Source organism: Sphaeramia orbicularis, chromosome 12 (assembly GCF_902148855.1).
Source record: "Sphaeramia orbicularis chromosome 12, fSphaOr1.1, whole genome shotgun sequence".
In the NCBI taxonomy this organism is placed as follows: Eukaryota; Metazoa; Chordata; class Actinopteri; order Kurtiformes; family Apogonidae; genus Sphaeramia; species Sphaeramia orbicularis.
This window is the reverse complement of record NC_043968.1, coordinates 75172877-75185514: the sequence shown is the minus strand read 5'-3', so window position 1 is coordinate 75185514 and position 12638 is coordinate 75172877. Positions and strand designations below refer to the sequence as shown.

The following is a 12638-nucleotide window of genomic DNA, read 5'->3' as shown; positions in this document are numbered from 1 at the left end:
ATGTATGCACATGTATGTATGTATGTATGTATGTATGTATGTATGTATGTATGCATGCATGCACATGTATGTATGTATGCACATGTGTGTATGTATGCACATGTATGTATGTATGTATGTATGTATGTATGTATGTATGTATGTATGTATGTATGTATGCACATGTATGTATGTATGTATGTATGTATGTATGCACATGTATGTATGTATGTATGTATGTATGTATGTATGTATGTATGCACATGTATGTATGTATGTATGTATGTATGTATGTATGTATGTATGTATGCACATGTATGTATGTATGTATGCACATGTATGTGTGTATGTATGTATGTATGTATGCACATGTATGTATGTATGTATGTATGTATGTATGTATGTATGTATGTATGCACATGTATGTATGTATGTTTGCACATGTATGTATGTATGTATGTATGTATGTATGCACATGTATGTATGTATGCACATGTATGTATGTATGTATGTATGTATGTATGTATGCACATGTATGTATGTATGTATGTATGTATGTATGTATGCACATGTATGTATGTATGTATGTATGTATGTATGTATGTATGTATGTACGCACATGTATGTATGTATGCATATACAACTACAGAAATAATGGATTCTCCTTTTGCCGTCCCTCCTCCTCTCTATCTTCTTCTTCTCCTCCTTGTCTTCCTCTTTTTCCTCCTTCGTATCCTCCTCATCCTTCTTCTCCTCCTTCCCCTTTACCTTCTCCTCTTTGTTCTTCTTCTCTTCCTCCTTTTCCTTCTTCTTCTCCTCCTCCTTTTCCTCCTTCTCCTCCTCCTTTTCCTTCTTCTTCTCCTCCTCCTTTTCCTCCTTCTCCTCCTCCTTTTCCTCCTTCTTCTCCTCCACCCCCTCCCCCTTTTTCTTCTCCTCCTTGTTCTTCTTCTCCTCTTCCTTTTCCTCCTTCTTCTCCTCCTCATCCTTCTTCTCCTCCTCCTTTTCCTCCTTTGTTTCCTCCTCATCCTTCTTCTCCTTCTCCTCCTTTGTTTCCACCTCATCTTTCTTCTCCTTCTCCTCCTCCTCCTCCTCCTCCCCCTTTTCCTTCTCCTCCTTGCTCTTCTTCTCTTCCTCCTCCGCCTTCTTCTTCTTCTCCTCCTTTTCCTTCTTCTCCTTCTCCTCCTCCTATTTCTGGTATTTTATTCAACCGTTCTGTCACTAATCTACTTGACTTCATGTGACACTGAATCCTCTGTGTGACTTCCTGTTGAACCTTCTGGTGAATTAGTAACGTTATGTCAGTGACTTTTTTTTCTTTTTTTTTTTTTTTAATAATAAAAACCAAGGTCAGCGCAGACTGGTTTCTGGTCCATCTGCTCATTTTCATCTTGTTATATCTTGTTGTATCTTTTACATCATTTCCATCTTTTTAAGTCTTTCATCATTACACCTGTCTTTGTGGAGGTCCACTTCTATAAACACTTTCACAGACTTCCTCTGTTTTTATTATTAAATTAAATTCACATTAGTCATTGTCATGTATTTCACTCTCACATTTGACAGCTGTGTGACCCATTTTAGGTCCTGACCTTAAGTAGGACGACAGAAAGAACCCTTTCAGAACTAAAACCCTGCTGACCTCATGCTCTGAAACCAGGGTGTAATTTGGTTTGCATTTTAACCACCAGTGCAGCTATAACCACACATCTAAGACATTCTTGTGGCGACTGTTTCATGACAAATATGAAAAGTAATGACTGCAGTGCTATTTCAATCACAATGAGGAATAGAATATATTTATATCCACTAACACATGCATAACTACTGTGGCCTTTTTAACCTTATTCTGACATCCAGCTCAGTTTATTGACCAGCTCATGTGTATTTATACATTAACAGGATCACCAACAGTGTGTGATTGTTGACTTACTGTCCAACCTCATGCAGAACAGGAGCAGGACACAGCAGATACCCGTCTTTGACAACTGTCGGCTTCTGGTCTGAGAGAAAAAAACCATACAGATAAATAGTCAAACAACAACTAGTGTGTCTATAAATCAGGAATCATTGTAAAGCAAACTTTTGCAGAAGAATAATAAAAGATCACAAAAGTAGCAAAATGAGAAATGAACATTTAAAATCAGACCAATAGAAATACTGATTATGAGAATCTGACTCAAGACCGTCCAGTGGTCACCAGCATCACTGCACCATGTGATGTAACAAAACAGGTCAAAACGGAGACGGATGAAAATAATACAGTAATATTGAAAATGGAAAATAAATAATAGTTCAAATAAATGTAGATCAATATCAATTGGGAAATAATTAAACATGAAAACAAGATTATTTATTGAATATTTCCTCAATTAATATTCTTTCTTTCTATATTATTTTTTGTTACCACTTCATGGCATTGTTTATTTGAATTACATATTTTATATATATATATATATATATATATATATACATACATATATATACACACACACACACACACACACACACACACATATATATATATATATATATATATATATATATATATATAGATATATAGATATAGATATATATATAGATATAGATATAGATATGTCATGCGTCGACGCTTATGTTAATTTAGTTTAGGGATTTTGGTTTTTGTCTCTTCCTGTTGTATTTTGGTGATGGTGGTCACCTTCCTGTTTTGTCTGCACTCTGTCAGTCTTGTCTTTGTCGTCCCTAATCCCATCATTGCCTGCACCTGGTGTTCCTCCTGTGATTGCCCACACCTGTTTGTGATCCCTACCTTCCCTATATATTCTCCCCTCTCCTTTTGTCTGTTGTCAGTGTGTCCTTTCTATGTCTGTGAGAAGAACTCCTTTGTTAAGTATCCTGAATCTTGATCCATGTATTTTTATATATCAAGTTTTTAGTTTAATGTAGAGCACATTGTGCTTCTCCTTTTGTTCATTAGGTTTTTAGTTTATTACTGAGCACATTGTACTTCTCCCCTTTGTTCTTCCGTTTTTGCCTTTTGTATTTTTGTTAAAATAAATCCTTTTTACCACTGATCCTTGAGAGTCTTGTGCATTTGGGTCCACACCGAGTGTTGTGCCGTAACTATATATATATATGCATGCATGGATGGATCGGGGGGGGTTATGTACATTTCTTGCTTCGAAATACTGAATATTGATCAATAAATGTCTCATCTTTTGCTTTAATTTGTACAGACAACACTGAAAAATCTAAAGCTACTAAAATCGTTTTAACAGTTAATGTAACCTGCACAGCATTATAAGAACATGGATGTGATTTACTAAGAGTGTATTAAAAATAATGTGTTCACATTTACAGTAATGCTACTGTAGTTTGAACAGTTTGATTTTTAAAAATAATACATTCCCATATTTTCCTTTTTTTTAACCTAAATTAGTTCAGTTCAAGAGAAATAAAAGTAAGATCTCAAAGTTTCATTCACGTTTTATTTGACAGACTTTTCCTTTTAGATCCATTGCATCACTGTAATTCATTCAAGCTTTATTTAAGGACACAAAAACTAGGTCCATCAGATAAGATAAAAAACATACACAATAAAAATGAAAAGAAATCGCATAAATCCATATGTTACTTACACATACAGGCTCGATTGTCAGTGAGACCACATTTTAGATGTAAACTTTACAGAACTAATCTTGGGACAGACCAGGGCTTGTACAGTTGAGTTTGATAATTTTGTAACTCTGCACATGAATGAATAAATAAAATGCCGTATAGCAGCTGCTCAGCATCAAACACCACAATCCGCAAACATCTGACTGGCCCTATAATGTGTTGGACCCCTCAGCAGTATCCTTATCAAGTCATTGTAAGCAACCACCGGTTTGTGCATGGATCTGTTTTTGTAGCTGCGCCTCATGTGTGCAGTATAGAGGAGCAGAAGGTTCTGAAGAGTGCAGTTTTTACTTTAGCAGAGCACATATGGAACCTACAACATGTACATTTGACCTGATTGAATTTGATTTCATATTAAATTGTTAATTTAGGGATTATAGTGGGAATTTCACCTTTTTAAGAGAGGAATTCCACAAAAAACAATATATGAAAGTAATCTGTAAGTTTAGGTACAAAACATTAACATTTAAACATGGCATCATGTACAGTATATGTCAATAACAAATGTCCAAAATAATGTTGGAAAATGTCCTGAAAACTGATGTAATGTAAATACTTAAGTACAATAAAAACAGTCTACATTCTTTTGGTTACGTTTGTTTTCTTACTCATAAATACATCATATTCTAACCAGATTCAGACGGTGAAACCAAGAAGAAAACAGACTACAGACTGTCAGTGGTATACCCAGTGGTGCAGATAATAACAGAGGATACAGAGGCTGATGTGCTCATGTGTTTGTGGGTTATGTCCTCTCCGTTACACTGAGCCCCGCCCTTCGATCTGTTCATAGACTAATGAGACGGGGAACTTCTGGCCTAATAATGTCTCTTTTGTTCTCTGCAGAAGTCAATAAAAAGGCGACCACTGTTTGTTTCTGGACATCATGACTCTCACTTTCCGCTGAAGCACAAAAATCTGTACTTCCTGAAACATTTTACTGATAAATTGATCTCAAAATGCATTAAACATTTTAGATCAGTAGATGCTTTTGGTTGGCTGTTTGGGTCTTTATGGGTTCAAGCAACATGTAAGCACATAAAACTACGACTGAACAGATGACTACTCAGCAGCTATGTTGGAGACTGTAATAACATGGATTCAGATCATGCACATGTTTTGGAAATGCACAAATATTCAACCTTTCTGGGGGGAGGTTCACTCAGCTCTCTGTCATGTGTTGGGATATGCAATCCTAAACTCCTGTTTTGTTTGTTACCGCAGACATTTGAAAGAAACAGTGCATAAAGAAGACAGACATCTTGACAAGATCCTCCTGGTGGCCGAAAAGAAGGCCATAACAAAGAACTGGTATACAGGGTGTCCCATAAGTCTCCATACATAGGAAAAATAAACGTTTCTTGACATAAACCATTTTTATTGATATAATATGCTCTATATGACTGCCATTTTGTCGGGAACACATTTCAATGCGTGTCCTCCACTGCTGAAGAACTATAAAGAAGAAATATAAAGAAATACATGTTAGAACCATATGTATTATGTCTCCTATGTATGGAGACTTATGGGACACCCTGTAGACCATAGGTGTCAAACATGTGGCCCGGGGGCCAAATCTGGCCCACCAAAGGGCCCCCTGGTATGAATTTGTGAAATACAAAAATTACATTGAAGATATTAAACAATTGAGGATGTCAAAATGATTTTAATTCAGATTCCACATACAGACCAATTAGATCTTAAGTTGGTCAGAACCAGTAAAATACGATCATATTAAACCTATAAATAAAGAAAACAGCCAATTTTCTCTTTGTTTTAGCATAAAAAAATAAAACTACATGAAAATGTTTATATTAAATTATTCTTTTACAAAAAATGTGAATAACCCGAAATGTCTTAAGGTAAGTAAATGCCATTTTACCAATATTCTCCCTATTATTAAATGTTTCCTGCATTTGTAATAGTAATGTAAGTTGTAATGCACATGTGTAAATGATAAACTAATAATCTGAGGCATAATATTGTTAAAATTGCACTTGTTTTTCTTAAGATGTTTCCAGTTGTTCATGTTATTCAGATTTTTGTAGATGTAAATATTATTATAATTTAATGTTAGTTTTTTTCACTTATTATTTAACTAGTCCGGCCCACTTGAGATCATATTGGGCTGAATGTGGCCCCTGAACTAAAATGAGTTTGACACCCCTGCTGTAGACTGATGCCCCGTCTTATAAACAATGGCTTCAATCATAGATGATAAACTTGTCACGGAACATCTGGCATATAAACTGAAGTTGAAAGAAAATCTCTTTATAAATAACTGGGGAAAATTACTGAAATTCAGGGAAAATTTGTCTATTAAGGGACCTACAAACATTTTTTTTTCTTTTTTTTTAATTTCTTTTTTATTGACATTCAGTATCAGACATTTACATGTTGTATAACACATAAACATATTGCACATTTCTATTGTCTGCTCTAAATGCCAGAACAATATATTTTGTAACTAAAACAGAGAAAGAAACGGGAGGAAAAAAAAAAAAAAAGGAACTACCAACAAGTAGGGAGTGATCTCTTCCATCCAATACAGTCACTAAGTTGTGAAAACAAAATCAGGCCTATAGGGTGTGACATATTTAATCCATTTTGCCCAGTATAAAGTAAATTTCTCCAGTTTGTAATTAACAAATGCTGTTATTTTTTCCATTTTATAAATATCCATTGTGATTTCCATCCATTCATTTAAAGTTGGGCTCTCCTGTGATAGCCATTTCCTGGTAATAGTCTTTTTGCAGGCCACCAGCAAAATGTTCATTAAATGTTTATCTCTTTTTGGCCATTCTTGAGGTATGTGTCTGAAGAACAAAATCTTACTCTCAAAGGGTATTTCACATTTGAGAATGTCCTGTAGGGCATTATGTACAGGGTGGGGAAGCAAAATTTACAATGAACATTTAGTTGTTTTTTCTCAGCAGCCACTACGTCAATTGTTTTGAAACCAAACATATATTGATGTCATAATCATACCTAACACTATTATCCATACCTTTTCAGAAACTTTTGCCCATATGAGTAATCAGGAAAGCAAACGTCAAAGAGTGTGTGATTTGCTGAATGCACTCGTCACACCAAAGGAGATTTCAAAAATAGTTGGAGTGTCCATAAAGACTGTTTATAATGGAAAGAAGAGAATGACTATGAGCAAAACTATTACGAGAAAGTCTGGAAGTGGAGGAAGCAACAAAAAACGTATCAAAGCTTTTATTAAAGCTCTCAAATCCAAAATCCTAAAGGATCCAACCAAATCCATGAGAAAAATGGCAATTGAGCTTGAGGTAGACAAGACCGTTAGAAATGCAGTAAAATATGATTTGAAGTTAAAATCTTACACAAGAACACCAAAACACTTGTTGACAACAGCTATGAAGGAAAAGAGATTGGAAAGGTGCAAGAAAATTATTACATGGTTCAAGAAAAAGTCCTCCATTGTCTTGATTGTCTTGATTGATCTTTTCAGATGAAACTAGAAGCACTCGGAGAGCGCAGACCTCCGCCAAGGCTGATCAGTGGCCCCCCCCGTGGGCCCCCCCACCCCCGATCACCACCAAAATTTAATCATTTCTTCCTTATCCCATTTCCAACAAACCCTGAAAATTTCATCCAAATCTGTCCATAACTTTTTGAGTTATGTTGCACACTAACGGACAGACAAACAAACAAACAGACAGACAAACAAACAAACAAACCCTGGTAAAAACATAACCTCCTTGGCGGAGGTAAAGATCTTCACTATCGATGCTGTTCTGAACCGCAGAAATGACAGATTTATCGCAAAATCTCCTTTGGTGTGACGAGTGCATTCAGCAAATCACACACTCTTTGACGTTCGCTTTCCTGATTACTCATATGGGGAAAAGTTTCTGAAAAGGTATGGATAATAGTGTTAGGTATGATTATGACATCAAGATATGTTTGGTTTCAAAACAATTGACGTAGTGCCTGCTGAGAAAAAACAACTAAATGTTCATTGTAAATTTTGCTTCCCCACCCTGTATTTCTCTCCAATAATCCTTCGTGAGCAGACAATCCCAAAAAACATGGTAATGATTTGCACATTGATTACTACAGTTTCCCCAGCAGACAGAGGTGTCATAGTGAGACTTCTGGGAAGGTGTAATAAATTATCTAATTTTTTTCTTTTTTTTTTTTTTAATTTATTTATTTGTTATTGACATTCAGTACCAGACATTCACATTCAGTACATCACATGTACATATAGTATACATTTGTTGTCTGCTCTAAATGCCAGAATAATGTTTTTGTTTTATGTCAAATAACCAAATAAAAGAAAGAAAAAAAGAGGAAAAAATAACATGAACAAGTAGGGAGTGATCTTTTCCATTCAGCACAATCACTAATTTGTGAAAACAAAATCAGGCCTATAGGGACCTAAACACATTCTGACACAAACACAGGCTGTTCTTTTCATTTGTTTGTTTTCTGTTCATTTGTTTCTTTTCCTGCTCTTCTGCCAGAGGAGATTGGATTGTACTATACTGATAAAAATGGAAATAAATAAAAATTGTAAAAAAAAAAATAAAATAAATAAAAAACTGTGACTTTGACGAGGTCTTGATCCACTGTTGAAACCTGCATGTCTCTGTGTGTAATGTTTACAATAATGTGTTACATCTTCCAGTTTATCTACTGACTCCTTAGAATAAATGTGTAAAATAAAAGTGTGAAAATGAGCTGGAACTCACCATATGTGTTTTGATTGACAGTGAGAGAGCAGAGAACGCCATCTGTCCTCCGAGATCCAGTGAAGCCGGTTCCTCTGAGGACCACGTTGAAAGACTCTGGGACACGCCACACACATATTGCACTTTAAATTCAACAGAAACATGAATGTCAATATTTATGGACGTCTGTGGTAATATACACTTACCATTCACACAAACACTGGATGGTTCTATTATGAAGACGTCTGTGCACGTCTGCTTCAGGATCTGTTGGAAATGCAGACACAGGCGTCTTATTTTTACTTTCTTCACAGGCCTGATGGGCTTCAATTTTTTTTAAATGATTTGATGTGATTTCACCTTGTTTACAATGTCTTTGAGGGCGTGGAACCCGGACAGCACTGGAAACACTTGATCTGTGTTGTCTGCTATTTCAGCGAGCTAAAAAGAAAAAAAAAAAAGACCTTAAAATGTAAGGCAAGGCAAGTTTATTTGTATAGCACATTTCAGCAAAAGGCAATTCAAGGTGCTTCACACGGGACACTGAAACACGACAAGGGAAAAAGAAACGCATTTAAAACATTATAAAAGAAACGTGTAAAAGGTGATTAAAAACAGCAAGTAAGAAAACAACATATAAAACCCAATATTACAAAAACACACACATATTAAAGTAAGAGCTCAATAAGAAATAGTGACATTGCACTTTACTAACTTATTTAGTTATTTATTCCATTTCTTTGCTCTATTTATTATTATTGTGACTTCAATTTTTTTTTTTTTTTTAAATTTTTTAATTGTATGTTCTTATTCTGGTTTTTATCCCGGATTGTTTTAATCTTTACTGGTTTTTATTGTGTTTTATTGCATCTTGTTTTTATTTATTTGATCTTACCTATTTTATTTACTTATCCATGCTGCTATACCGATGAATGGTGGAACACTGAGCACTTTTTGTTTTTGTCCTGTCTTTTTGTCCTGTCTGTAAGCGTGATCAAGTGCCTGTCTTGCATGTTTAATGTATGTGTTGTTGTAATGCCAAGGCAATCACCTAGACTGCAAAACAAATCTACCTATGGGTATAAATAAAGTAACCTTGACCTTGAGTTGCAGTGCAGAGTTTCGAAGGAGAATATAAAATTTAAAAAGTAAAAAGCTTTTTAGTCAAAGGCAGCAGTGAACAGGTGAGTCTTTAACCTTGACGTAAAAGAACTCAGACTCTCAGCAGACCTGAGATTTTCTGGTGGTTTGTTCCAGATATACGGAGCATAGAAACTGAACGCTGATTCTCCATGTAGGCTCATCAAATTTAACCCTTTAACCCCTGACATATGATTCCAGGTAAAAGTGCTGCTGTGAATCTGTGTCTGTTTCAGGTTCATTAAAGCTGCTGTGAGTATGTGTTTGTGTTCCTTTTCTTCAGTGGTTTTGTTTTACTGTGTGTTTTCGGGTCAAAACAGGTGGAAGAACAGAGAAAGACAAAGAGAGGAATTGAAGTTTGACAGGTTTGGACTAAATAAGACACTAGAATGTACATCAATAAGAGATTTAGGATGTTGAACATGAACTGTGAACTGGAACAAACTGAACAACAAGGATTTGAATTTGGGCCCAGTAGTTTTAGTTTTGGGCTCTTTTTTTCTAAATCAGTAAATCAGTCCAGCTGCTTTTTGACAGCTGTTTAACTCAATAAAGAAGTTCCACGGTTAAAAAAAAAAAAAAAAAAAAAGAAGAAGAAGAAGAAAATAACCAACAAAAATGAACAAAAACAGCCAAAGTGGTCAATAAAATGAACAAAAATTAATAATAAACCAACAAAATAATAAGTAACGTGACCAAAATAAGCCACAAACTGAATTAAACTGAAGAGAAAAAAAAAAGACAAAATGCCCGGAAATAAACAAAATCAGCAACTAAATGAACAAAAATTAATACAATATTTACAAAATAACAAATAACATGAAAAAATATGCAAAAAAGACTTAAATGGAGTAAAAAAAAAAAAAAAAAAAAAAGAATAAAATAAGCTACAAGAATTTTAATTTGGGCCCAGTAGTTTTAGTTTTGGGCTCTTTTTTTTCTAAATCAGTCCAGCTGCTTTTTGACACCTGTTTAACTCCATAAAGCAGTTCCATGGTAAAAATAAATAAATAAATAAAATAAAATAAGCAACAAAAATGAACAAAAACAGCCAAAGTGGTCAATAAAATGACCAAAAATTAATGATAAACCAACAAAAAAATAACTAAAGTGACCAAAATAAGCCACAAACTGAATTAAACTGAAGAAAAAAAAAAAAGACAAAATGCCCGAAAATAAACAAAATCAGCAACTAAATGAACAAAAATTAATACAATATTTACAAAATAACAAATAACATGAAAAAATATGCAAAAAAGACTTAAATGGAGTAAAAAAAAAAAAAAAAAAAAATAATAAAATAAGCTACAAGAATTTTAATTTGGGCCCAGTAGTTTTAGTTTTGGGCTCTTTTTTTTCTAAATCAGTCCAGCTGCTTTTTGACACCTGTTTAACTCCATAAAGCAGTTCCATGATAAAAAAATAAATAAATAAATAAAATAAAATAAGCAACAAAAATGAACAAAAACAGCCAAAGTGGTCAATAAAATGACCAAAAATTAATGATAAACCAACAAAAAAATAACTAAAGTGACCAAAATAAGCCACAAACTGAATTAAATTGAAGAAAAAAAAAAAGACAAAATGTGCGAAAATAAACAAAATCAGCAACTAAATGAACAAAAATTAATACAACATTTACAAAATAATAAATAACATGAAAAAATATGCAAAAAAGACTTAAATGGAGTAAAAAAAAAAAAAAAAGAAGAATAAAATAAGCGACAAGAATTTGAATTTGGTTCCAGTAGTTTTAGTTTTGGGCTCTTTTTTTTCTAAATCAGTCCAGCTGCTTTTTGACACCTGTTTAACTCCATAAAGCAGTTCCATGATAAAAAAATAAATAAATAAATAAAATAAAATAAGCAACAAAAATGAACAAAAACAGCCAAAGTGGTCAATAAAATGAACAAAAATTAATAATAAACCAACAAAATAAGTAACGTGAGCAAAATAAGCCACAAACTGAACTAAATTGAAGAAAAAATTAAAAAAAAAAGACAATGTGGGAAAATAAACAAAATCAGCTACTAAATGAGCAATATATATATAATATATAATACAAAATTTACAAAATAATGAATAACATGAAAAAAAAGAGACTTAAATGGAGTAAAAAAAAAAAAAAGAAAAAAAAAAAGACTAAAATAAGCAACAAGGATTTGAATTTGGGCCCAGTAGTTTTAGTTGTGGGCCCTTTTTTTCTGAATCAGTCCAGCTGCTTTTTGGCACCTGGTTGAACTGTAAAAGCAGTTCCACAGTCAAAACTCAGTAAAACACAGTAAAAAAAAAAAAAAAATCAGGAAATCACAACAACACCGTAAACAAGTGTGAAAACAAAAAAACAACAAAGAAAAAGGTGTTTAAAAAAAAAAACAAAACAAAAAAAAAGCCCAAACCGTGTATTTTATAGTGAGCCGATCTCACTCACTGCTTAGTGTTTTACCCCCCATTCCACAGGTGGCAGGGGGTGAACTGAGCATGCTCAGATGTCTATGGAAAGAACAAGGTCTATTGTATGATGGCATATTAGGGCCACATAAGAAAATACAAACGCTTGTCACTACAAGAATAAAATCGTAATATTTCAAGATTAAAGTCACAATATAATGAGAATAAAGTCGTAGTTTTAAAAAAACTCATTATTTAATGAGAATAAAGTCGTAATATTTCGAGATTAAAGTCACAATATAATGAGAATAATTTCGTAGTTTTAAAAAAACTCATTATTTAATGAGAATAAAGTCGTAATATTTCGAGATTAAAGTCACAATATAATGAGAATAATTTCGTAGTTTTAAAAAACTCATTAACGACAATAAAGTCGTAACATTTCGAGATTAAAGTCATAATATAATGAGAATAAAGTCGTAGTTTTAAAAAAACTCATTATTTAACAAGAATAAAGTCGTAATATTTCGAGATTAAAGTCATAATATAATGAGAATAAAGTCGTAGTTTTAAAAAACTCATTATTTAATGAGAATAAAGTTGTAATGTTTCGAGATTAAAGTCACAATATAATGAGAATAAAGCGGTACCGACTCATTAAATAATGTAGAACTTGGAACATTCTGTGAAGTTCTACTTTCATTTGGGGTTCACGCACAAAGGCCAAATACTGAGCCTATTAGCCCCGCCCACCATCAACATATTAGC

General features: G+C 33.5%; 1 protein-coding gene across 1 annotated transcript in view; it reads right to left on the bottom strand.

Annotated features, from left to right (window-relative positions):
- The window catches only part of LOC115430445 (anthrax toxin receptor 2-like), a 58843-nt gene that overhangs the window by 22764 nt on the left and 23441 nt on the right, over positions 1–12638 (bottom strand). The window contains exons 7-10 of the mRNA XM_030150454.1: positions 8700–8780; positions 8546–8606; positions 8361–8456; positions 1910–1979 (exon numbers count right to left, since the gene is read on the bottom strand). Of these exons, the coding sequence (XP_030006314.1) occupies positions 1910–1979; positions 8361–8456; positions 8546–8606; positions 8700–8780 (308 nt within the window). The remainder of the gene's footprint in view (positions 1–1909; positions 1980–8360; positions 8457–8545; positions 8607–8699; positions 8781–12638) is intronic.